The following is a 27,403-nucleotide window of genomic DNA, read 5'->3' as shown; positions in this document are numbered from 1 at the left end:
ATAATTTATTTGACACAGACTCATTACGGGAATTAAAATTCATAATAGTAATATTTCACAAGCCAATAGCATACAAGATAATGCCTCTTAATAAGCCAATAAAGGAATAACATACTCCAAACCAATGACAGATAAATTACACTATTGTTCCAGGCAACGGGAAGGTGAAAGAAATACAGTCCAAATTTCGTTGAGGGGTACCTTTGTACAAGTTGGTTCTCAGTGGAGTAGTCAGGCCTTCCAATTAAAAGCCGGTTATCAGCTGCCGGCGTAGGTCCCTCACTGCTGCGGCCTGGAGCTGGCGGGCGATGGGGCCGTTGTTGGAAGGCAAGGTGGGCTGCTCCGAAGGTTATTGGTCCAGAGACTGTTCCACGGTTTGCACCACGGGCTACAAGGAGTGGGCTCACCAAGGTAGGAGTAGATGTCCGCTCTTCTTCCTGAGACTGTCAGCCCTACTGACCGAGACTATCCTAGCCACGGCAGAAGCAGGTGTCTCAAGATCTCTGGAGAGCTCTTTAGATCAGCAAAGAGTAGTCTTATCTAGCCGGATCCCTCTCGAATTGCTGGTCAAACCTCTTGGTTTTCCATCGAGTGAGGACACCGCAGCCGTTACTGTGGTGTCAGTAACACAATGGTCCTTTCCGCTCCAGGTGTGAGAGTTCGAGAACTAAGTCCTAATATCCGATTTCAAAACCATTTGATCAAAATAAGTTACTCAAAGCAAGTTCAAACACAAACAACATTGTCCATAAGGAGCTTTCAAAACATGGATTTGAAATCACAGCAAGTCTGTACACAGCCACCGGCTTCCGTATTGAGGTACACGACTGACATTTGCTATCAAGAAAAGATTTGAGTGGCGGGGCGCCTGGGTGGCTCAGTCGTTAAGCGTCTACCTTGGGCTCAGGTCGTGATCCCAGGGTCCTGGGATCGAGCCCCGCGTCAGGCTCCCTGCTCCGTGGGAAGCCTGCTTCTCCCTCTCCCACTCCCCCGCTTGTGTTCCCTCTCTCGCTGTGTCTCTCTCTGTCAAATAAATAAATAAAATCTTTAAAAAAAAGAAAAGATTGATTGGCTCAGTCGGTCTGATAACAGGCATGCACTAGGGAGGAACACGGGGGCTGACAGGAATCCATGCCTCGGACTTCAAGTCCGACTGCAGCACTCGGCACCAGGGCAGACACCTGGTGGAACCTTCGCTCCAGAGGTGTGGATGCGCTGGCTGACCCCCGATGAGAGCTGTCTGTCCAAGGCTGGGCAAATCCCCACTAGGGCCAGCAAATTCCTGGTAGGCATTCTTCCTGACCTCTTTCAGGTTATTATACAGACCCCAAGGCAAGCACAAGGTGGGGAGTGATAATCAGAAGGCATGGCTCCAGCATGTGCCACGTGATGACCAGCAAGTTTATCTAGAGACCACCCTATCCAACAAGGGGCTTAGACGTGATGACCTCCAGACCCAAGCCAGAAAGGTCCAGTCTGTCTTCCATGAAGCATTTCAATGTCCGCACATAATCAGAAGCCTTGTTGCCTGAAGCAGGAATTATCAGAGGGGCAAGAAGCAGGTTTCAGGATGTGATCATTCTGTCCCAGCTACACTCAAGCCTGACAGCCCCCACTGCTTGCCTTCTCAGGAAGCAAATGATGGATTCCCTCAGGGCCAGCTCAGGGCCTCCTTCTTCTCTTAATCTGACTCTATCTGCTGGCCCATCCCAGGCTGCAGCTCTTGGCTTCCTAGGTCAACAGCTCTGCAGGTGCCCCGCGCACAGAGCCCAGCCCCAAATGTACCCTGCTACCCCTCAAGACCGCTTTCTCGGCCCCCACCGCCCCTGATCATCTTTTGGCAAACATTCCCAGATCTTTCCATGAGAGCTCCAATTTATTTAAAAGGCATGCTTTTTCTCCCAATGGAATTTGTTAACTAAACAATTCATATTGACTGTTTCGGTTTTTCATGAAAATCATCAAAGGTTGTACACCTTGGCCCAGGGACAGGTCCAGGTTTTGTTAGAGCCGATGTAGGATAATATAGATGCGGGCACAGGGCCATGGGGGCGCCCAGGCAAGCGAGGGGCCCTGAGGCTGAAGCTTCATTAGGTTGGTGATGAAGCCACCTCTGCCCTTATTTGGAGATCTGAATCCCAGCGAGAGCACAGGGCTCTCTGCAGCAAGACAATCCACCACCTATGATGGTCTATCACCTGCCAGGAGCACAATGAGGAAGAAAAGGGGGACTAGCGGTAGAAAGTCCTAGCTTCCATGACCAGCTCTGTCTCTTTACCTGCTCTGTGATCTGAAGCATAAAGTGACCTACTTCACTGTGCTTCAGCTCCCCCTCTGCAAAAAACCCGGAGACAACGGTCCATCTTTCATGCGTGTGCTGTGAGGATTCCAAGGATGGCTTTAGGTAACACACACAGAAGCGCATCATACGGTTTGCTCAGAGAACGAATGAATCCAACTCCCATCCAACAATTTTCATCAGGATTTGTGTTCGGGATTAAAATTTACCTTCTGCAAGGCAAGTTAGTTATTTTATTTATTTCATTTCGGTTTTTTAGAGAGAGAGTGCACAAACAGCCAGGGTGGCAGTCAGAGGAAGAGGGAGAGAGAGAAACTTAGCCAGGCTCTGCGCTGAGTGCAGAGCCCAATGAGGGGCTCCATTTCACAACCCATGAGATCAGGACCTAAGCCATAAACCACTGTCCTGACACTTAACCAACTGAATCACCCAGGCGCCCCCAAGACAAGTTAGTTATTAACTTGACAAACAACAGACACAGAACCGACAAGCATATATTCAAAGGTAGTATAAATGTATAAAAACAAGATGCAAAACAGAACCACACTTAGCCTAAACCCGTGGCTGACAATTCTTTTTCTGCGCCCACGCGCCAGAGGGACATGGCGTAATCCAGACAACAATGGCTTAAGGCTGCAGCAACAGAAGAGGGGCTTATGAACAATTTGCAAACCTCTCAGGTGTTCTTTGCTTCCTCATGATACACGTTCTCCTCCAACCTATATCCCAACCCCCATAAGCCACCCCCAGTCCCAGTTGAGAATCACATTCTCTCCAAGAATTAAGATAAAATACTGAGTTTATTCGGTTGATTTGACCAATTATGCTGGATAAAAGTGTTGGTTTCATTTGCATGATGTAAAAACATACTTTAAGTGGGACTACTCACATATTCACAACAGTAAAAATATATGTATAGGTAAGAAAAATTCATGGAGGCATTTGATATAAAACATACACAGTATGCTATTTTAATATACAAATGCTTAGAAGAAAGTAGTCAGAAGAGTTACAAAAGTAGCATCATTAAGAATTTAGAAATGTTTCCATTTTTCTTAAAGGTCACGTTCTCATCCTTTGGGATGTACAGAAATTATGTGGTTTACACAGTTTTATCCACATTCAAAACATCATGTTTTAAATGTTTTAAGCATAGCATATACAGTACAAAATGTTTCCATAGGAACATAACAGAACCTGTCACTAGTGGTCTGCTGTCAGATGGCTCCTAAATAATCAGCCATTTTTAAGACACTAGTCCAGCTTATTGCTATAATATTCAAATTATTCTATTCACCCAAAATATAATGACTTTAATTTATACTAGAACCTACCTACAAAGGCTCAAGGAGTTATCATATAATATACACCAATATATACAAAACAATTATCTGAGTTAAACGAAGTTCTCAACCTTAAATTAGAACCAAGAATAGTAATTTCAGGCTAAGACATTATCCTTGTGATATTCTCAGTATTTATAACATTTTGAGCAAAGTGCACAGTGAATGGAATCAGTCACCAGAAATGATCCTTCTATGAACTCTCAACTTCCTTTGAGTTACACCACCTGAGACATGAGAACCTTTAGACTGGGGGCTACCAAGGCAGCTTCACGAATCAAACCCATGGGAGCCACGTGGAGTCACATTCATGAGTCACGGGAGCCCTTATCTGTTTCCCTATACAGAGGCCGATTCCCTATACAGAGCCCCGGTGTAGAGTCAGCAGAACCAGCTTCCAGGAGCCCAGTGCTGAGTCTTATTTAGAGCAAATGATGCCACCGATCAACCATATTCTAGTGTTGGTGGACCCCGTACAAGGTTGAAATAGCCAGCCAGGGCCCCAAGGTCTATGTAGAGAGAACGTTGCCTCTTTAGCATCTCAGATTCCTCAGTGCTTCCTGTGCATGATGAATCTGAAAAGGGAAACATTGAAAAAACTAAAATTAATGACCAGGTGACATGCTCAACAATAAATACCTGTTTTTTTCTGGGGGGAAAAAAAAAAAAAACAACGAACACTTGGCCCTAATCAAACAGCATTCAAGCTATGGTTTAATTAAAAACCTACAGACTTAGAGTAATAGACTGTGGGCTAGTTTATGTAATATGACATAGACGAAAGGGTTCGAAAAAGAGTCAATGAGGACAAGAAATTAGCTAGAAATTCTGGCATGTTTTCTAACACCCCAGATGGTTCTCTTTAAATACAGAAAAGTCAGACAAGAGGATGAAATGCAAATAAACATTCCAGGCTTGACATCTGGGTTTGGACCTAAATGGATTAAGAATGCCACAGATTTCAGTAATAAAAATAGAAACCCTCTCCGTGCATATTCAATGTTCCTGGAATGTGTACTGACTTTGCTAAGTGGGAAAGATTCATGGCTGGCAAGGAGATTTTAAGCAGAGGAAGACAAAAATCCAAGTTGACTTCAAATTCAATATTTTATCTGTGCAGGAGCAGTGCCCTGATGTCTCCAACCAAGGACTGGCGTGACTTTACTGTAATTGCATGAAACAGAACCCTGTGCAGAACCAACAAGCAAGATTGCCAGGCTTGGTTTGTTTTTAAAGGCAAATGATACTCCCCCGTGCAAAAAAGCAAGTCAGAGGCGATTCTCAAGGACTGTTGTTACCTACATTTGTGTTGAAACATGTTATGATTTGCTGGTCATTTAGCCAATTTTTTTTTTTAATGCTTTTGCTAAATAACATCCTTGCTGAGACTTCCTAGACAATTGATGGCACTCAAGACGTCACGGTACTCTTTTTCCACCCCTCTCGGGACCAGCGTCGGCCGTCTGAGGTAGACAGAGAAAGAAGGGAGGCAAGGGGCACTGCACGTAGCAGGTGTCCATACCCGCAATGTTCTCAGGGAGCTCCAACTCCTTCCTACTCAGCAGCCTCTTCCGCTCAAAGAGGGCAGAGTCCAGACTCTGACAGCGTGGCTGATCCTCTCTGGGGGGGTTCAGGGCGTCGTGTTTGAGTAGGTCTGCTGCCCTCGGGCGGTGATTGGGGTTCCTCTCCAAGGCGGCCTCTATCAGCAACCTCATGCCAGGGCCGCAATCATCCGCAATATCTTCCAACGGGGGCGCCTGCTTGTGGATCTAGCAACACACCAGCTCTCTTACCACCAACGGTACGAAAATACACCCTCAACAGTTCGAGTGTTCTGGTGAACAAGACCTGGAAAGTTACTTGTTTCCCACTACACGCCCTGCAGCGACTACAGTCATGCCCTTACACGAGTTTCCCTTTAATTCCGTAATCACCCCGAGTTAAACCCATCCTTTGGGTGAATGAAGTTCAAGGGTCACGGTGCTGTAAAGGGGAAGGATCTGCTCTGTGATCTCCCAGTGGTAAAATGGAAGTGGCATGTTTCCTTATATCCAAGCTGGCTTGGGGATCTATAATCTCATATCTCTTCTATGAAAGTGTTCAAAGAACATATACACAGTTTCTTTGGCTCAGAGATTTATGCTACTCAGACTCTACTAAGTGGCATTTTATGAGGCACGAATAACAGAATAGCATATATGCCCAATGCACATTTTAGCCAATTCCCACTGCAAGAGCAATGCCTTCTTTGCAGGAATGGGACTTTCCTCCATGTAGGAAGAACTTTCAGCTTCGCCTCCTGAGTCACCAGTTCACATCATCCCACTCGGGTATGTTACAGAGGAGGGACAGCAGCTCTCCTGAGCAGGTGAACCTCCCCTGCGCCCTCAGCCCCGGCTGAGCCCCACTTACTATGTAGAGGTAGGAGGGATAGGCTGAGCGAGGGTAGCGCTTCACCCAAGGCGGGGTGCCCGTCTGCATGTGGATGAGTGTGGCTCCCAGGCTGTAGATGTCTGCTTTGGTTGAATGGCCTCTGCATAGGATCACCTCTGGGCTCATGTAAATCTAAAAAAGAAGGAGAAAACATCAGTCTGACTCTCCCCCATTTCCCGGGGTGTCCATTTCCCTCATCCATTTCTGGAAGCTGGCTCATCCACCTTTACCATATTACTGCACGTTTTAGCCCTTCAGAAGAGCATGTCACGGCTATGCTCCCTGAAGCTAGGGAGAGGGACACCCTTGGGGGGCAGAGGAGGTGGTCAGGCAGCTTTGGCCTGAGGTGTATCTGCAGCCTAATAAAGAACACTCTTTTTCCACATACTGAACACACAGGTAGACCGGGCAGCCATGGGCCTGCAGCCAAGAACCCATCTGGGTTGATGGGTGGATGATGAGTAGAACACCCACTCATCAAGGTTCTGGAAGGCACTGACCGAGGCTTAACTTCTCTATTAAAACACCACTTCTGGGCACCTGGGTGGCTCAGTCGGTTAAGCGTCTGCCTTCAGCTCAGGTCATGATCCCAGGATCCTGGGATCAAGTTCTGCATCAGGCTCCCTGCTCAGCGGGGAGCCTGCTTCTCCCTCTGCCCGCTCCCACTCATACACCCACACACGCATGCTCTCTCACGCACAAGCACAAAAGCAAATAAATAAAATCTTAAAAAAAACAATTCCTTTCAATATTTAAATGAATACTACAAATACACATCTTCACTTCACATTTGTCATTAAATTGCCAAACCTCTACTTATCTGCCACGATAAAATGTGGCAGAGATCCACTGGGTATTAACACCAATCACATGGGAGAGAAGCACTTCGAGTGTAATGTTGTAAAAGTGGTCCTAATTGGTCATTTATACAAACTACTTCTTATTTCTACCTACCACGTAGCCCGGTGACTAAATATTAAACGCATGCCATTTTAAAATTGGTTTCAGGCTGGAAAAGCAGGGCTAGTTTCAGAAATAGTTCTCCTAAGAAGTCTCTGCTTATAAACTTAAAAAAGAAAGAAAAAGCAAGCAAATGCTGGTGACCCATGATCTGTATTTATGGCTGGTACAGATACAGTAGTTAAAATCTTAATTATCAATATTTAACATTAAGAAATGTTTATGCTGCCCATCGTCTGAATATGGAGAAAGGGGTAAGTGTTCCGGGAATATATTTCAGAGTCAGTAAGTAAAAAAAAAAAAAAACAAAAAACAAAAAAATTGGCTTACAAAAACTGGGAAAATTTCCCAGTTTCCCCGTCTTAACCATATTCAACACCATCCTACAACACACTTCCTGGCTGGCTTGCTTTTGTTCCCTTGCTCATTCTGTCTGTCTGTCTGAACGAACAGGCTAAACTGAGCTCCTTGTTCTCAAACATTTCCTGAAGTGAAGGCAGAGCATTTGGATCCCCACAGACTTTCTTACTAAATATAATCACAAAGTTAAACATATGCAGTGGGAGAGATTAGCTGTCCATAGAGGATAGTGTACCTCCTCTCCCCTTGTTTGCCCTCCTAAGCAAAGAGCAGGCAAAGTATTTACTCTTGGTGTAACCCACAGCAGCTCTGTATACAGGGCTCTGGAGGCCCCCAGGGATGGCACATTTAGGGATGCAGCATTCTCTCCACTTGGTGGCGTAGCTGCTCCTCCCCCACCCCCTACCACGGAACGCAGATCCCCCAGTGTTCATGGCTCAGAGCTCCTGCTTCTGTAGGCTCTACCCGAGCCAGAGCAACGGGGCATGGTGTTCAAGAACTCTTCAGGCTGGCTGACTGCAAGCATGAAATAGGCCCGGTGGGAACCATGCAAGGCAACCTGTATGTCCGGGGGTCAAGGCCTTCACCTCTCAACACATTTATTAGAAATGTGTCACGTGTGTGTGTGTGCATGAGCGTGCGCGTGCATGTGATGATGACATGTTAACTTACATCAAGTAAGCCCAATCACAGGCTCAGAAGAAAATAAGAACTTTTAAAAAAGAATCACGCTATAAAAGTAATCCTAAGGGCGCATGGGTGGCTCAGTCAATTAAGCAACCGACTCTTGATTTCAGCTCAGGTCATGATCTCAGGGTTGTGAGATCGAGCCCCACATTAGGCTCCATGCTGGGTGTGGAGCCTACTTAAGATTCTCTCTCTCTCTCCCTCTCCATCTGCCCCTCTATCCCCACGCCCTCTCTCTCTTAAAAAAAAAAAAAAGGTAATTCTAATTAGCTATTTACATTCATTATTCTTTCTCTGTATGATGTAATTAAAAAACAGTAAGTTAAGTATATGCCAGATTAACACTGTGCTTATATTTTATGGTTACAGTATAATGTTCTGAATATGAATGCTGGGAGAGATCAAACAGAGGAGACCAGCTGCACTGCAAGGATCAGCAATCATCTACAGCTATTCAGCAGTCAAGTGATCAAGTTCCAAAGGAAAGTAAGTCTACATGGTTGACTTTAACTAGCAACATCTTATTGGCTCTTTAACTAGGAAGAGTTAAAATAAGCTCACTGAAAGCTTTCAATGGTGATTTCACACCAATATCAAACTTCGACTGGTGAGCACCATACAGATAGTAAATGCAGGCTGATTTGAAGAAAGTTTATAACTCTCAACATCAAAGCCAGTTTAGTGCTTTGTAAAAAGCAATTTACATTTGCTGAAAATAACTCAATCCAAAATACTATTTAGGAGTAAACACTATGTTATTATCTCATGCTCAAGCACACATTCTCTTTCTGTTAGAGAATCCCAAGGAAGACAATTCTTTGTCCAGCCATTGCAAAATGTTCAATTTGATCACACTGCCGGGAAGAGAAAGGTATTTTCTATCTTTAATACCATAAATAGTTTGTTTCTCAAACTGGCTCCAGGAAAAAGGGTAGAATGTCACATATCTGAACTTCTGACTAATGCCAAAATATGCTGAAACATTTTCCAAAAAAAACATGTCATAAGCATTAAGTCTTATTAGATTTTGTGCTTCGGTGAAGTATTCTTAAGATCTGGGGACTAAAACATTCTTTTAAAGAAGTCTAGAGTTTTCTCTTCTAAATATCATTCTGCTCAAAGACAACTATCGAGGATCCTTCCTCAAGTCTTTTACAGAATAACTTCAGTAATACTAGCAATTTCTTCTGCTTCCCAGGAGAGTTTTGGCTTTGAGAGAGTTAAGAAAAAACTAATACAATTTTAGTTTCAGACGATGATTATTTGTTTGCTTGTTTTTGCACTGCAATCGGGTTCAGTGCAATATATCTACGAGCTAGACTAAGGGCTGTCATTTGGTTAAACACTAAGACTGACCTGGTAATCTTTTTTTTTTTTTTTAAGATTTTATTTAATTGAGAGGGGGGGTAGAGGCAGAGGGAGACAAGCAGACTCCTCACTGAACGCAGAGCCCAACTTGGGACTCGATCCCAGGACCCTGAGGTCATAAGCCAAGCCGAAGTCAGATGCTTAACCGACTGAGCCAACCGGGTGCCCCCTGACCTGGTAATCTTAAGGAAAAGGCACAGCTAAGTGCCCTCCCTCCATTTGCTGGGGGCACTTAGAGCAGAGAGAGGGCATGGGGCTGGGAGGGTCTGATAGTTAAGCATGGGCCGGGGAGGCAGCTTCCACTCACATTTACCTTCCCAGTTGCATCCAACCCCATGCCCATCATAATCTACCATGAACTAAACTGTTGCTTTTTTAATAATTCAGGTAAATTTAAAATAGGTCCTCTCACCAAAGAGTGGGGGTTGCTGAAGTACCACCAAGGCCACAGTCCTTGTTGACCCCTGGCCAGTGCTCCCGATACCCACAACAGCCTGACGCATAGCCATGTTCAATAGATGCTTCTACATGAATCCACTCTTCAGCCCAATCATGTATATGTTAAATTAAATATATTATTTGAAAACCCATGAATGCATTCCTCACAAACTCATTTACATTCAGAAAAGTTTGTGGTTTGGTTTTGCTTTTGCTTCACAAATGAAATAAATATTAGAGCTAGTTTATATCTCTAAATACAATTTATTTGTGCTATAATAAATTTTAAGTTTATTATAGGCTCTCTAGAATTAAAGATAAGCCTAAAATATTGTTGTTCCTCAATATATATTATTAACGACTATGACAATTATGACTTTAATTGAACCAAAACAATAATATATATATATATGTTATACTAAGAATATATATACTAGTTATATTAAAAAGTTACATAGTAGTTAGAATTTAGACTCCAAAAAAAATTGGTTTAAGTCCCAGATCTGTCACTAGCTGAGTAACTTTGGGCAATTTATTTTAACTTCTTCAAGCTTATTCCCTTATTGTAAATAATAGTATTTGCCTACAATAACAGTATTTACTAATAATAGCATGATAATAAGGATTAAATAATATAATTAATTTAAAATGCTACAATTAGGGGCGCCTGGGTGGCTCAGTCGTTAAGCGTCTGCCTTCGGCTCAGGTCATGATCCCAGGGCCCTGGGATCGAGCCCCACATCGGGCTCCCCGCTCAGCAGGAAGCCTGCTTCTCCCTCTCCCACTCTCCCTGCTTGTGTTCCCTCTCTCGCTGTCTCTCTGTCAAATATATAAATAAAATCTTTTAAAAAAATAAGATAAAATAAAAAATAAATAAAATGCTAAAATTAGTACTTGGCACAGAACAACTGCTCATTAAACATGTTTCCATGATAGTAACATTTGATGCAATGGTTTTCCTCCCCTTTTTTTGTCCTTTCTGCAACAACACCAGAACATTTTTAAATTTTACTCTTAAAAAGCTATTGACCTTTCCTGTGGGAATAGAATTACCTCTGTTCCACGAAGGTCCTTAGGAAAATAGATATCTTCAGTCATTTGAACGCTTAGGCCAAAATCCACCAAAACAGCTTTTGTAGACATGAAGACAATGTTGCTAGCTATAAAAAGAGGACATTTTTTAGGATAAAATTGCCTGTATACCCATAAATAAAATAAAAACATCACCTGAAATGATGAGTCCCAAATCAGAACAGCCTGAAATGTGCTCCCTACTGAGACGACTATATTATATTCAAAAGAGGAGGATAAATACGAGTGAGAATTCGAGTGCAAATCACTTCATATGTGCCAAGAGCGCGGCCAGTGCGGGAGTAAATGCTTGCACACGCTGACAACGCTCAAGATACAATGGCCGAGTCATGGAAGCAACCTAAGGGTCCAGGACAGATGAGTGGATAAAGAAAATACGATGTGTGTGTATGTGCACGTACAAGAGAATATTATTCAGCCACAAAAAAGGATGGAATTCTGCCTTTTGCAACAACATGGAGGAAACCTTGAAGATCTAAGCGAAATCACTGAGAGAAGTCAGACAAAGACGAATACTGTACGAATCTCACTAGTCCATGCGATCTAAAACAAATGAACTCATAAAAAGAACAGATTGCAGTTGCCGGGGGGGGGGGGGGGGGGGGGCAGAAATGGGTGAAGGCGGTCAAAGCATACAAACTGCCAGTGATAAGATGAGCAAGTTTGGGGGGGATGTAATACACAGCATGGTGACTATTGTTAATAATGCTGTATTATATATTTGAAAGTAGCTGGGAGAGTAGATTTTAAAAGTTCTCACCACACCCACACGATTTTAACTATGTGAGGTGATGGATGTGTTAACTAAGCCTATTGGGGTAATCTTTTTGCAATACATACATATAGCAAATCATTACATCATATACCCTAGGCTTACACAATGTTATGCCAGTTATATCTCAATAAAGCTGGAAAAATATAATAATGCTCGGGAGCTGGACTTTCAAATCCTAAGATATAAGCATATTATTATCATGCCACTTTCCAAAAATGAAAAAGTAAAATACCCATTTTTTTTTAAAGTAAAAGTTTTGTTAGTTCAATGTAGCATTAAATAGTAAGGGTTGATAGTGGGTCTTTGGCATTTGGTGCTAAAACCTGTTGCATGAGCACAGGGGAGGAAGGTGGAAAGCCCTCGAGGGCAGCTCTCCTCTCCACCACCGAGGATCTTCAGACTGAAGAGAGGAGCCCATCTGCCTCCTGTCCAACTCGTCTCTAAGCCAAAGGGGTTACACATCCAAACGTAACTCACGTTTAATATCGTGATGAATCACTTTCTTTGAGTGTAGAAAATCGAGTCCCTTGAGAACATGCTTTGTCACCCAAATAATTTCAAATTCTCTCATTGGTCCACAGCTCTCCAGTTTCTCGAGAACAGACCCTCCCTCGCCTGCTTCCATAAAGAGGTGCACAGTTTCACCCCAGAGCACAGCGCCGTATAACTCAGCGATGTTCTCGTGCCGGAAGCAGGCCTGGATTTCCACATCAGACGGCTTAAATTGATCTACTGGGATCTAGAACACAAAAATACCAGTAAGATTCTAGACAAAAATATATATGAGATAGGTCAACTCACAAACCAGAGGGCAATTAAATGCCTTCAAGGAGATCATGATCTGCATGAAATTATACTGCCAAGTTAAAATAATGTTCAAACCTGCTTTTACATTACATCAGCTTTAGGTAAACAGTTCAAAATAAGAAAATAAGGACAAAATGTAAAATATTATTTTCACTTAGAATGTAGCAATCCAACCAAAGAATTATTTGTAATTGAATCAAAAGAGAGATAATTTCCCATCTATTTTGCATGTACTTTCTATGGCACCTAGATTTTAGGTTGTCTTTTCAATATTTCCACTTGTTATGAGATAATATAACGTCTTTGGACCCACAGCTCATGCTCTGGCAATGCATTTAAAATCTATCCTAAGGAAAATCAAAAGTCACTAATAAAGAAAAAAGTAGATCTTTCAGTGCAGATAGATATGTAATGTCTCCAAAATACAGAGTCGGATGAAGAAAGCAAGATGCACAAGTACATGCATTATGCTCCCATCTGTAAAATCTCTTTAAGCCATACATGACCCATGTCCATAGAAATTTTCTGGAAAGACGTATAAGAGCTCATTCACAGTAGTTGCCTCAAGGAAAGAGAGCTCATTCTTCAACCTACATTCTTTTGAATCTGCTAAGTGTTGTTAATCATCTTACATGGTTTTCTTTTTAAGAAAAAAATACAGCTTAAAAATTAAATGTAAGTACTCTAGAGAAAACAAACCTGCAAAGCTCTTTTTTCATGCCTTTTGTGATGAAACTGTAAAACAGGACATTTTGGTTCTAAGACCTTTCTAAAATGTCACTAGAGTCTCTTAAAAGAGTTGGAACATGTCTCTTCTAAATGCAAGCTTCAAATGGCTTATTATAATATCTCCTTGTTTTCTTTTGAGAACAGATACTCTAGCAAATCTTTATGAAGGAACAAATGAGGCCAATCTATTGTTGGTCTTTTTTTTTTTTTTAAATTACAATAAGATACACTATGGCCAGATTCAGCAAATCAAAAGGGAGTTTATTTTATTGAACTCTTAAAAACTTTACTTTTTATTTTTTGATGGATATGGATCACTTTTTTATTTTATTATGTTATCTTAGTCACCATACAGTACATCATTAGTTTTTGAGCACTCTTAAAAACTTTTAAAGTGAAACAGACGTACCAAAATGCATAAAACTGGTTATGTATCCAACTCAATGAATTTTCAACTGAACACACCCATGTCACCACCATGTAGATCAAGAAATGGAACTCTACCAGCCCCCCCCCCCCCAGAAACCCTTTCCTGACCTCTGCCAGTCACTGCCCCTCAAGGGCACCCACTATCCTGACTTCCAACAGCACGGATTTGTTTAGCCTATTTTGGGCCTGTATAGAAGTGGAATCTCATAGAGTAGAACTTACTTTGTATCTGGCTGTTTGGGCTTAACATATGGTGATGAGTTTCATCCACACTATTACAGTTGTAAACCATTTGGTCTCTTCACTGTACAGTATCCCACTGTGTAAATATACCACACTGTGACATCTGGAGAATTTCCAGTTTGGGACTATTACAAAGAGTGCTATGATGAACAGTCGTGCATAGCTTTTGGTGAGCACGTGCACATGCCTCTTGGGTGTGTGCCTATAGGAGTAGAATTGCTGGGTCACAGGGTGTGTACGTGTCCAGCTTCGGCAGCCTTCCAAAGCAGGGACGCCTCAGCAATGGCTACTTAAGAAGAGACAGGGTCTTTGCAATAATTGGTCTATTTATATTCAATCCTTTAATCTACAGTCTTGTGAAGCCTTGCAGCTTTCCCAGCTTGGCTTCCCTGCCTGGTTCCCTCCCCTGTGGGTGGGAATAAAAGAGCAGCACACAGATTTGCTCCTGCAGGAGAGCTCCCCTCCACTCCACCCTACCGCAAGAGGGATGATGTTATCCAAGGTCCTGCTGTAGAAGCCAGCAGCGTTTTCTGCTTTATCAACGCAAACTAGATTAAAACCAACTATGCACTTAAACAGACTTAGGGGCTGAACCCCAGGGAGCAAGCAAGTCCAAAAAAAAGAAGGATGTTTTCGGACAGGGCGCCCTTACATAAGATCCAATCAAATGGCAACAAACAAGAGCCACGGTGCTAAACATACATACGGTGCAGGATGTCTGGTTATAAAGTACATACCAATTTACACGCCATTCTTTTCTTAGTCTTTATATCTTGTGCTAAGTACACTTTTCCAAAGGCCCCCCGAGGTATGAAATCAGAGCCAATATTCCTATAAGTCAGCTTCCAAGGGATGAGGAGAACATCAGAGTCTATTTGATAGCGTCCATTCTGGGGAGTGATTACCTACAACAAAACAAACAGGCAGGAGGATGAGAATTCCAGCAGACTCCTTTTCTAAGACACACCCTTCAGAAACTGGCTACATTAGATCAAAAAGACACACCTTTAGAAAATGGTTACTTTAAATCCCATTCCTCAGCGCAGTGTTTGAAATTAATGTCACTGTTATGTAATTCCTAACAGTGTAGGGAGACTATATTTAGAGCTTCAGCAAGCCAGAGAAAGCATGTAACAGAAACACGTCCCTGGTCAGACCTGATCGTATTCCACCTCCTGGTGAGTAATTAATTGTCAAAATTTTTAAAATTATTTATCTAAGGGAACATGACTATTGTGACCAAAAGGCTGAAAATAAAGATTGCATAAATACAAACTGTGCCTGCAAGTTGACTCATTTCCAATTATAATGTGCTAACCTGTTAGTCCGCATAGCTATTACTCACACATGACGCATACGGAGAGAGAGCGTGGAAATAAACTGATGATCGTAGAGGATTCTGGAAAATAAGGTGTTATGCCAGAGCTATGAGTTGAAAGTGCTGCATAAATCAAGTAAGGGGCAGAATTATTTCTCATCTACTTGCTCACTTAGTATATACTGAGTGCATAAAAAGCACCAGGCACTGTGTTTGGTGCCGAGGAGGGCAGCTATGAACAAGAGAGAGAGATGACCCTTAACCTCCAAGAGCTCCTGAATAGGCCAACACTGGGAACAAGTGGTTTCAAAACCAGTTGACTCAAAAATTAAAAGACATATATCCTGGGAGCAGTGTGGATGCTTTTGTCAAAACTCAACAAAACGGACATTTAAGGTCTGTGTATTTCACTGCATATAAAGTATATCTCAATTTTAAGAGTAAAAAGAAAGAAAGAAAGAAAGAAAGAAAGAAAAAGAAAGAAAGAAAGAAAGAAAGAAAGAAAGAAAGAAAGAAAGAAAGAAAGAAAGAAAGAATTATAGTGATAAATATGAGAATAAATTAATAAGATGTGTTATTTTGAGTTATGACCTGGAGCACATGCCTACAATATGTTTACCATGTTCTCTCTCAAGGGGAACAGAGTCTCAACAATACAAGGTTTGCCTCCATGTAATTAGCAACTTTACGACTTCAGATTATGAATTCGGGAAGTGTGAAACTATCCAAGTGACATTAAGTTATTTCAAGCGCAGAAGAGGCTGAAGGGGAATGCAGACCACATGGGAAAAGAATGACCACCTGATTCATTGGCAGATGTGCGGGCCCCTCAGCAGGCCACTGCCAAGAGAATAGTTGTAATAATCCCAGGGTTATTCATTCAGGCTCCATTACTGCTCACAAATGGATGCACGTGCTCTTAGTCAGGGAATGAAGAGGAGGAGACTCCAATCCTTCGAGATGTGAAGTCACTACATTTAAAATGAAGTATTTCCTGCGCACTCCCCTGAGCCAGCCCCCGAGTGGAGCCCTAGCAGGAAAATGAAGAAGCACCACAGCCCAGGGTCTTGCCTTGTTTGAAATATGACCTCCTTTCAAGAAGTGTGTCACCTCAAGTTACTGAAGTCCTCTTTTTACAACACACTAAGGACATGATAAATGCAGTCCCTTGCCACATGTAGACAGAACCATACCCACGGCACTCAACCATACTTGCTCATTGCCTCGTTCTCGTTATTAAGTATTTATGTTTCCTGTTTCACCTCGGCTCCAGCTATCCACTCAGGGTTTCATTCGTGTACGTTTTACTCTTGTCCAACTCAATCTGTGATAGCCCAATTTGACCCAAGGGATGAAGAAGAGTCACTGCAGCCATACAATGAGTGTTAATTATAAGGAAGGCACTGTGCTCAGCTCTCATCTAGATCTCCCAGCCATCCTGGGAGGTAAGAACTATTTTTATCTCCACTTTACAGATGAGGAAACTGGTTTCAAGAGGTTAAGTAACTCACTAGGCCATGACAAAGTCAGGATTCGAACGCAGGTCTGTCTGACCCCCAAAGCCATCTCCTGTGTGCCTTCTATCTTCCAGAAGACAGGAATTAAAGCTTAGCCAGGATCAAAAGCCAGTTACTAAAAGCCTACATTTACAAGTCACTGAGCACCTCAGCCTTCGCCTCTTTAGATGGAATACTGCAAGTTCCTTCATTCCTGTCTTACAAGCTCCCATGTTCTGGTGATACGCCTCCAAAGGCAGGTTCTCCTTTGATGATAGGCCCCGACACATTCAGTGTGATAGGCGAGCACAGACTAGTAGGCACTTCTGCAAAGTCCCCGGTTCTTCCCCTGGCCCTAGACCTTCCCTCTTTGGGTTTGCAATGGTTTTCCCCACCCCCCTTCTTTTCCTATTTTTAGGGACCCTACCAAATAATCCTATGGAACTCTATGCTGCTCGTGTCTGCCAATTCTTCAGCTTAAGCAAAGCCACCATCAAGTGCAGACATTATAAGCAGGCTTTTGAGTTCCTTCTCCAGACTAGTGACACTAAACAATGCTGGGCCCAGCAGCAGGCCTTGAGAAAAATTCTTAAGTACTTTAATAGGAATAAATTCCATAAAGAACCTGTAGGATATGTATGGCTGCTAGGACACAAATACAACCTTGGGCTATTATCTAGAGGCATATTATCTAGAATGAAGGCAAAGGTGGCTCTTTCCTACTCAATGGACTGCCATGCTTCAAGTTCGGGGCTGTAAGGCAGACACTGACCCGGGCTTGAGTTCCAAGGGTGCAACCCAGGTTGAGGATGAAAGCAACCCTCCGGTGACAAGTAGCAGACACAATGAGAAGTGTTTGCGACAGAGGCGAGAAGATGTGGGGAACATGCAAGTTTTAAAGTATTGGAAAGACCGTCCTAAAGGAGAGTAACAATTATTTGCAACAGCAACTACCACAATGGCTTGCACTCTTTCAACACTCACTCTGTGTAAACAGGTCCCATGCATTCCTTATTTGTCCCACACAATAGCCCCACAGAGTGAGTGCTATGATGTGACCCATTTTACAGATGAGTAAACTGAGCCATGGAGGGGTTACTAGCCCAAAGTCACACAGCTAATCCATCTCAGAGCTGAAATACATACCCAGGCACTGTAATTCATGGGCCTTCATCCTCACACTACTCAACATCTATACCTTTTTTATGGCCAAAAAGTAGGACTAGGGCTAAGGAGAGTCAGAGACAGACTTTAGTGCATTACGAGGGAGGACTTTCCTACAATCAGAATTAGCTAAATATGAAATTAAATGCCCCAGTATGTGATAAACTTTGTCAAAGGAGATTTTCAGGCACAGACCAAAATGTTCCAACAATTATCGAATATGATGATCAGGGTGACGTAAGCATCAGACAGAGGGCTTGACTCAAGTATCTTTAAGGTTTTTCCAACCCTGAGAAGCCAGGACTCCATGACTAACCCCTGAGGAACAGCATTCCCACATCTCACACCCGTATCTATGAGCGAGCCCTTTGGGGCCCTCCAGCTCCCCGTTTAATCATCAATGAGTTCAGTCTTTGCAACCCATTTTCAGTTATTCATTCCCCACTCAGGTTATGAATTGGTCTAGAGTATAAATAACCCATAGCACTCTCATACCAAGCAACACCTAGGTTGGTCTCCTAAAGTTTCTTCCCCAGGTCCTGCCGGATGTTGGTAGAATCTTTATCAAATATTTTTAGAAAGAGAGCACACATTTGCATACACGTGCAGACCAACATTTTATGTGCCAATGTTGCAGGATATTTTTGTAATTCCTGATCCTCCACCCTGTCTAATTAACTCCATGGGCTTTATGGTTGTTGGCTGCCAGGAACACACCATGTGTCTATGCGCCCCTGGGCCTTTGGACATGCTATTCTCATCTGGAACACTCTCCACTCTCCATCCCCTTTATCTGGCGGACTCCAACTCAACAGTTTAGGCATCAGTTCCTTTTAGAAGCCTCTCTGGCAGTCTCTCTTCCCTTGTGGCCACGTGAGGTGCCCTGTCTGAGCATCCCCATAGCAATCAGGGTGTAGTTGTATCGGGAAGTAGCACACGGCATTATAATCACCTGTTTACTTGCCTCAGGCCTTCACCAGGCAGTAAGCTACCAGAGAGCCCGGACTCTTCCATACTGGATCTGTTGCGCCTGGAAAAGTACCTGATACATTGTTGATATCTGACCTATGTCTGGCAAGTGAATGGATGAATACTTGAATGAAGACATTTGGTCCATATGCAGATACACTTTATAGATGAACTTTACCTTGGAACCAGCTTGTCTGTCTGTTAGATAATGAGTGATCATTTATTAAAGCAGAGAAACAGATAGCAGCAAATGAAGCCCAGAATGGAAAAGTTTTGATAGGGTCTTAGGGGGAGGGCCTCAAGAAGACAAAGATCTCGAACACAGGATGGTTCCAAGGAGAGCACCATGTGAGGATGAGTGGGAGCCAAAAGCAAACCATGGCTTGTCTCGAACTGCCAAAGGTCAAGCATGGCAAGTCACGATTCCTATGCCATTATTTATAAAGCATGGACCTGGCATTGGTTACTAGCAGTCATAGGATGTATCCGATTCTTAAGCTTAGCAACAGAAGAGTCAACCACAGCCCCGAGAGTCATCGACCACTGGGATGATTTTCCCAGTGAGGCATGGTCTGCATTCCTGCAGATTTTGAGGTTCTCCTGTTATTCCACTCTGGTTTTAAAACTTCTTGCTTTATATTCTTGATCATTTTTAAATTAAAATCTTTTTAAAGTTTTAAAGATCCCTGCTTTTATGATATGTAGTCTTAAATTTTCTCCTGAATATGCATTTGTTCACTTATTGAGCATAGACTCCACAGCTGGGACTGACAACATTTTACTCCTAGCCTTTGCTGATAAAATTTGCACTTCCTGGGCGCCTGGGTGGCTCAGTTGGTTAAGCGACTGCCTTCGGCTCAGGTCATGATCCTGGAGTCCCGGGATCGAGTCCCGCATCGGGCTCCCTGCTCAGCAGGGAGTCTGCTTCTCCCTCTGACCCTCTTCCCTCTCGTGCTCTCTCTATCTCATTCTCTCTCTCAAATAAATAAATAAAATCTATAAAAAAAATTTGCACTTCCTTGTAATGTCTTTGTTTCTCTCCTTTTTTGCATTGGCTTTTTTGTTTTCCTCCACTCCAAAACCTTTAGGAAAGCTATTTCTTTGTATTCCTTATAATTTTCCTGCTCTATTCTGTACATTCCCAATAAAGTTCCATGGCCCACCTCTCTTCAGTCTGATGGGCCAGGAGAAATGAATGCAAGTTTCTACATATTTATAAGCAAAAATATTTTGTTTAGGACAATGTTAAAAAAATTAGGTAGTCCTAATGTTAAGAAAATTAGGTAGTGCTCCTAGTTCAATATTACTTCCATGTATAAGAAGTAATATTCTCAAGGTAAAGTACTTAGTCAACTATTAAACACAGTTTGGTATATCCAGACCAAAGCAAGTCATGCAACTATGCAAAAAGTAATCTTGCTCCAAATTGAGCTGGAGCTAAACACAACTGGTTTCTAACAAAACAATTTACTACATAGCTGACCTAAATTACTGTGTTGTTTTCAACTGAATGAATGTACTACTTAAAAAAAAAGAAAAAAGTTAAGTAGTTTGTCCAGACTCCAATCGTTCAACACTGACCCTCCCCCTACATTAGCCATTTTGCCACATAAAACTAGCACCTAAAGAAAAGGAGTCACTTCCATCAATATGCACATTTTGCAAGTTACTACCTACTCTTTTGCAAAATGTCCTTTTTAAAAGATTAGATGACCTCTAGCCAACATTTACATTCACCTCTGACACACTAAGACTGCCAGAATCCCAGGCACACCCAAACACATCATCTGATCAACTATTGTGACAACGTGTTGTCACAATATTTTGGATTATCTGCATACTTGGTATGACTAAAGAAATATCTCATTTGCCATTCATACTTTGCCAATTAAAGAGAGTGAATCTGTGCATTGCTATTTATTGCCTGCAAACCATATTTCTGCAAGAACTGAAGTTAGCCAGTATTAATATTGTGACATTCCAAGATGTGACAAGAGAGGAGCAAAAAAAATCCAGTTTTCAAAAATATTAATTAAAGATAAAGTATTGATTCCCCTCAGATGAAGTCTTCTTCTGCCTACCTGATGAATGAGCTTTCTAATGAATTGTTAAGTTAAAAGACATTCTTCTTAATGACCTATTCGTATGACTGTCACTGACACATGGAAAAGATTCTTTAAGTGGAACTTTGACTGAAGACCTTTTTTGCATCTTTAACACGGAGATGATTCTTACAGATACTATGTTTTTAAAAGTCGCATATGGTAGCCAGTCTAAACCAAGTTTAACTGGCCCTCTGCTTACATGAAGCTGCAGGAGTAAAGCTGAACACACAGCACTCAACTGATCAGGAAAAAAACATACCATATTTAATAAAATTCCAGATTCCTGAGGCCGGTGTCCATAAAAACGCTTTGCGGTGTTGGATATGTGGTTTGCAAAGGCAAGCAAATCCTCCACAGTTCCATATCTGACCGATGACAACCAAGGCACCTCTTGGCCACTGAGCAGCAGAGATTCTGAACGCTCCTCATTTTGATTACTGTTTTGACACATGGTCATGAGACTGGGTTCATAAACTGCTGGCTCTTCACTTGTGTAAAGATTTTCCATAATGTCTATTACATCGGACACGTTCAAGTGTTTAATTAATAAATCGATCTCTTCTTTATTGTCACTTCCAGTGCTCATGTACTCCATCACTGTTATGCTTTCTAGAGAGTCTGCAAAAGAAAAGACAAACAGTTAGTTACCATATTTGTATTTGCCTTTAAGACCAATGGGAAAATGACAGCAAAGGATTGGGAACAGGCTTCCATATGCCTCGGTTTATAAAATGAGGGCTCTGTGTCAAGAGTGTGTAAATTCAAGTTGACAGATGGTGAAAAAAGGGACCTTTGATAACCTTTAGTCCGGCCATTCACTTTGCAGAAGGGAAACTTGAGATCCAGAGAGCTTACTCCTTACTCACTCACTCACTGAGCTGGTGGCATCAGCTATAGCCACTGAAAACAAACTTTCACTAAACATAAACATGAATGAATAAGAGCAGCTCAGAAATCTGAGGAGCTGAGGCTCCTGGCCCTTGACAGCTTCCAACCCTACTGCTCCTCCAAGGGAGCAACCCTCCCCACACAGACTTCTGTGGCCTCCATGCCCTGGGTGACTTTAAAGAAAAAGAACTGGGGCGCCTGGGTGGCTCAGTTGTTAAGCGTCTGCCTTCGGCTCAGGTCATGATCCCAGGGTCCTGGGATCGAGTCCCGCATCGGGCTCCCTGCTCCTTGGGAGCCTGCTTCTCCCTCAGCCAAAAGCCTGTAAAATGGATTTGAATCTAAGCAAACTGATGATGATAGGTCAAGTTTCAGGAATAATTCCAATGCAAATAAATTAAACAGCTTATTTAGACTGGGGACCACAAGCCTCAAATCCTCCTGCCAGCGACCTATGAGAAAGGGGAAGATTCTTTTAGCTGCGAATCAGCTGTCTCCTCTTGAGACCAGAATTCTTTAATTGTACAATGTATCTCAATGACCCAAGAAAGTTAATGTAATATTTAGATCAATCACCCTCTAGAAGTTGTGGTATTACAAAGAGGCCAGGACAGCCGAATCTATCCTAAGCAAGACACGGGTAAGGCTAGCTAAGCTAACTACATTAACCAGTGCTGTATTTTAGTTCTTTTATGCAAATCAGGCGCTACATCTGGGATCTGTAAATGAGAAAAAGAAGGTAAACCCAGGATTAAAAAAAAAAAATGATGCTGTTGCTGAGGATTTTAGAACAATTCCATTCCAGAGGATTAAAGATAAAAGGATTTAAGACAAAAGAGAATTTAGAGGCATGAACTTCTACTTAAACTATTGTGCTCCTGAAATCCTCTCTGAAAGATGCTTCTGGTTCCTGAAAGCACAAACCTTTAACGCATTCAATACTCAGTGCTAAAAGCCACAGGCCTCCATCTGAGGAGCTCAAGTACAAAGCTCCAGGAAATGTTCCACCTGGGGGGTGAGGGGGGGGCACCTATAGCGCTGGTGACCACCACTCCACCTTTGGCCTCTGAGCCAAATTCATTTGAGAAAAGACCAAGGCAATCCAGGGACGCTATTCACTTACTTGATGACCATTTTCTGATATGCAAGCTGTCTCTGCAGAAAGCATGCTATCTCTCGCATCCTGCAGTCTGGTATTCCACCTGGACTCAGGCTGCTTGGGCTGGACTCCCAGCCCTTCCTTCATGGCCTACAGGTTCCTGGGCAGGCACCTTACCCACTCTGCACCTCTACTTCCCCTGTCTGTGAAATGGAGGCATAACAGCACCTACCTCATAGGGCAGTTGTGAGGTTTAAAGAAGTTCAGGTGTGTAAGGTGTCTGGTGCAGAGTCAAAAAGCTCTGCCTTCCGTAGTTGCTGGTATGTGCACAACACAGAGAAGTCCTGGCTTTGCAGATACTGCTTAGGCCTCCTTTCTTATCTGCAAATGGGATGCGGCTACCTGTTCCCTGGGTTTCTTCACAGTAAGGTTTTAAATGCTGTATCTAGAACAAGAGACAAAGACAAAAAAGCAAAAACCTCTGAAGTGCTTTGATAGCTGTTAACCACAGTCACATCTAGAGAGCGATGGAAGCTCCCCTCACAGATCTCCTGTGCCTTTGAGGAAGACCGATTCAGGCTCCTAGAGTCTTGAGTTAGGAAAGGAATTGCTTAGGTTCACAGAGGAACATTCGACTCTGATTTCCCTGGGCCATTCAGTTGCAGTTTCTGCTTGCAAAATTTACTGAGAAAAGGAAGTTGAAACAAAACCAGCCAGATGGAGGACCCCAGTGGCTGAAAAGTTCCAAGGCTCCAGGACTTAGCTAATGGCTCACCAGAGAGAAAATAAAGTTCCCAGGAGTAACATGACTCAAGAAAGAAAGAAAAAAAGTCCACACAGTTTACAAGTCAGTCAGCTGATCCAGTGAGTAAAGACAGGTTTTGATTTTTAAGTTCTGCAGAAAGTCTGGAGCATTTATGTGTGAAGCCTAAGCGGTCTGAACACACACACCCCTAAGTTATGTGCTGAGGGAGAGGCGGAGGAGGGGGGAGAGGGGAGAGGGGAGGGAGGGCAGTGTAGGACACTGATGCCAGGGATAATTCCTTAGCAACAGCAGGGCTCCTGTCACGCAAATCAGTACACCCCAGCAACCCTGATGACCAGTCAGCCTGCTAAATGTCCCTGCAAAAAGCCTCAGCACTTTCAGACCCTCATTAAGCAGACAACACGCTAGTGATTTCTGAGTTATACAGATCAGTAGCCATCTAGAAAAACTGTGGATTGTGAAGGTATTCTACTTTACCAATAAAGACTCTTCCCCACGGGAGTTTACAATAAAAAATCCTCATAAAATCCCCACTTGACAATGGAGTAGACAACTACAACCATCTTAGAAATGGAGAAATGGGCAGCTGTTGTCAGAATGATTTGCTTCGAGTTATTTCAGAAATCAGCAATAACACCAAGAGGAAACCCTATTCTTATTCATTAATGTTACACTCTTGGCTACTTCCATTTACATAAACAGAAGTGGAGAAATTCCTAGCAAGTGTGAACGAAAAAAGGCCAAGATTATAGATATAAACCTCTGCCTAACAAAGGATAATTATACCTTTGGTTACTTCCCATTTAAAAGATTTTTCTGCCAAAATAGTACGTTGCCCCTCAGGGCATATCTCTTATTATATTTTTTCTCCAAAAGCCCCAGAATTACACATTCTAGCTATATAGGAGCACAGCCACTCTGCTTCAAAACCTCTAGACACCTCAACTACCCAATTTTCCTTGTAAGAAAAAGGCCTTAAGGGCCAGCTGTCGCAAGTACTGCATACAAACCTCAACGCGTCAGAGAGTTGGGGGCATCTGCTGGATTCGGGTTATATTCTACTTGGCAAATACATGAGACACAGGCCACAGATACCTAATGCAACTGTAGTCGTGTTTCTTTCCCTGTTTTTAGTAGGGGTTCTTTATTCCGTGCCAAAATGTCTTTCCAAAAGTGAAACAGCCGTTTCTCTTAAAGGCAGTTCCTGGCCTTCCTTATTAACTTTTGGGGCAATCTCTGTGCACGCCGTTCTTCTGTCTAATCGTCGTTCTCCTCCCAGAACTAGAAGAATTTTGGAGTCCCGATATCACATTACGACCGGGAAACATCCGTGAAATAATCTCTCCCCTCCCCCCAACATTTCTTCTTAGACCGAAAGCCCACCATTCACGTTCTGCTATAACGACCCTTTAGTCACAGAATAGCGTCCGGGTTACATAAGCGTGAAATTAAGTTTCAGCTATTCAAAAAGTTCTCTGCTCCGTCAACCGCCGCCCCCACTCCCCTCCTCCTATTCTTTAAAGCCGGGGAAGCCTACCAAGGGCTTATAAATTATAAAAAGCCCCCACGACTTGGGCGGGCGGCAGCCGGGTCCCCAGCCTCCGAGGCGCACTCACCGGCGTCGGCGGGGAGAGTGCAGCAGGCCGGGCGGTGTATGCGGCGGGAGGCACGGTGACAGAGGGTCTCTGTGTCCCCGCGCACTGCCCGGACCGGCACTGCTCGCGCGTTAGGGATCCGGGAAGGAGGAGGAAGGGGGAGGAGTCGGAGTCTGCACCGCGTGAGACCCTTGCGCAAGGTGCTTTCCAGCTGTGCCTGCGGCAGCCGCGACGCGCGCGAACCGCGGAAGCGCAGTAGCGCGCAAGGCGGACACGCCCCCACCTCCGGGAGCCCGGGAGTTCGCCCCTTGGCCCGGGGCAGCCGCGCTTCAGGATGGGGACCCTCGGGGCACCCTGGAGGGCTGCCACCACAAAGACACCCAGAAGCCCCCGAACGGAGGGTTACCTGGCGGGCGGAGCGCTGCAGCCGCGGCCCCCAGACGGCTCAGTGCACCGCTGGTGGCCCACCCCCTCCCGGAGTCGAGGGCGCCGGGACGGCGAGGTCTGGCGACAGCGGAAGCTGGAGCCAGGGCGACCGATCCCGGAGCGGGGCGCGTCGTCCCGACCCGAGGGCACCAGTGAGCGCGGTGCCTCCAGCCCAGGCTGTCCTCCCAGGCCGCCCTCGTCCGCCCCTGACTCACGGCGTCTGAGCCGGCCGAGGGGCGGCGCAGCGGACGCCAGCCGCCGCCTCCCCGCCTTTTCCATTTCCCCTTTCACTCCGTAAACAGAAACAGACTGCCGCGTTGCGGGGAAGCCGGAGCCCCCTCTCTGGGAAATTCCGTCCTCCTCCCCCCCCCCCCCGCCCCGCCGCCGCGTGTCCTCGGGGCGCCCGGGCGGAGCGGAAGGCGGGACTAGGGACGAGCGGAGCGCGGCGCCGGGTGGGGCGCCGGCCGAGCGCGGGAGTGGCTATTCGCCACGCCACCCGAGGGGCCCCGGGACAGCAGCCGCGGCTCTAGTCCAGGGCATGGGACACCTAGGGATTTTCCCTCCAACCGGGGGACCCGACAACCTGGTGGTGTAAGGCGCCCCGCGACCGCGCCTCTGCACCCCTTCCTAGTCCCGGTAAGAAGATCGTGTTCCCTAATGTGCTGGCGCCCTCCGCGCTACTCCGGTGTCCCGGACCGCGGCGGGGAGGGCGAGCGGCCCTGGCCCTTTCCTGCGCCCACCCGCACGCTCCGGAGGACCGAGGCGCAGTGGGCTTCTGGCCTTCTCTCAGAACCGCGTCCGAGCACCCGACGGCGGGTAGCGCGGGTTCGCCCTGCCACTTTTCGGTTCACGTCCACACACAGTGAGTGCCAGGATCCGTGGTTCGCACGCACGGCCCCCAGTATAAAGGTTTGGCAGAGGTTACCGCAAGGGGGGCCAGAACCTGGTGGTGTAGCACCCGGAGAGGGGCCGGTGTCCTCCGACAGCAAAAACCTAGTTTTGTTCTCTGCAGCCTTTCTTGGAACGGGTTATTTGGCGGCACCGTCCCATTACGAAATGTAGCCGTACTGATCGCCCCCTCCTAACCCCGGCTGCGAATCTGGGGTTTTCTGTACAGCTTGGGAAGATCAAAGTGTGTTCATAGTATTCTTCCTTGTTGAGTGGAAATTGTTTCCTCCAGGTGACGCAGGAAGCCAGTTTTAGGGAAAATAGCGCCTCTGTCCACAAAATCACTCTGCAGGGCATTCCCAATACCTGAGTCGCAACTCACTACCCCCTCGCCTCTCAGTACTTCCCTAGTATCAAGCACCTACTATAAACCAGACATTTTGCAAGACGGCCCGGAGAAAGAGAGAATGTAAGGTGGATATTCTCTGGCTCTTACCGACCAGGACGTTGGGCGTCCCAGGCAGAGGGCCCAGATTCAAAAGCCCCTCGACTCAATCCACGCCCGGTCTTTTCCAGTACCCACTCTCATTCTACCCCGCGCTTTCAAAACGGCGTCGGACCCGCTCTAGAGCTTTCCACGCTTCTTCTGTGGAAAGTGAGTTGCTGTTCCGATCCAGAGGAGTCCTATGAAAATTGCTGACGGACCTAGGCTAGCTTAGGTGAGAAGCA

The 27,403-nt window shown here is 44.4% G+C and overlaps 1 protein-coding gene across 8 annotated transcripts; it reads right to left on the bottom strand.

Annotated features, from left to right (window-relative positions):
* On the bottom strand, nucleotides 1-26,149 carry MAP3K8 (mitogen-activated protein kinase kinase kinase 8). 8 transcript variants are annotated; one of them, XM_073885457.1, is made up of 10 exons: nucleotides 25,767-25,995; nucleotides 24,861-25,046; nucleotides 23,232-23,444; nucleotides 21,275-21,633; nucleotides 14,701-14,868; nucleotides 12,233-12,494; nucleotides 10,942-11,048; nucleotides 6,055-6,207; nucleotides 5,165-5,411; nucleotides 1-4,217 (listed from the first exon to the last, which is right to left on the bottom strand). In XM_073885457.1, exons 4-10 carry the CDS (start codon nucleotides 21,608-21,610, stop codon nucleotides 4,087-4,089), a joined length of 1,404 nt encoding a protein of 467 aa, XP_073741558.1. In that variant the 5' UTR covers nucleotides 21,611-21,633; nucleotides 23,232-23,444; nucleotides 24,861-25,046; nucleotides 25,767-25,995; the 3' UTR covers nucleotides 1-4,086. The 8 variants fall into 8 exon arrangements, with proteins under 8 accessions (XP_073741558.1, XP_073741559.1, XP_073741557.1 ...); XM_073885458.1 differs by lacking the exon at nucleotides 25,767-25,995 and adding an exon at nucleotides 25,382-25,543 and having other exon boundaries at nucleotides 24,776-25,046; XM_073885456.1 differs by lacking the exon at nucleotides 25,767-25,995 and adding an exon at nucleotides 25,382-25,543.
* Between the last annotated feature and the right edge of the window lie 1,254 nt (nucleotides 26,150-27,403).

This window comes from Callorhinus ursinus, unplaced genomic scaffold (genome assembly GCF_003265705.2).
Source record: "Callorhinus ursinus isolate GAN/ISIS: 27379988/994484 unplaced genomic scaffold, GSC_fseal_2.0 scaffold62, whole genome shotgun sequence".
Lineage (NCBI taxonomy): Eukaryota > Metazoa > Chordata > Mammalia > Carnivora > Otariidae > Callorhinus > Callorhinus ursinus.
This window is presented reverse-complemented; position numbering and strand designations above follow the sequence as displayed.

Excerpts from the sequence above, each read along its gene's own strand:
- MAP3K8 (XM_073885459.1), bottom strand. The coding sequence starts at position 21,610 with ATGGAGTACATGAGCACTGGAAGTGACAATAAAGAAGAGATCGATTTA. Across the intron at positions 14,869-21,274 it reads CTGGAATTTTATTAAATATG|GTAATCACTCCCCAGAATGG; the intron begins GTATGTTTTTTT and ends GTTTTGTTGTAG. Across the intron at positions 6,208-10,941 it reads AGGACCTTCGTGGAACAGAG|ATTTACATGAGCCCAGAGGT; the intron begins GTAATTCTATTC and ends CTTCTTTTTTAG.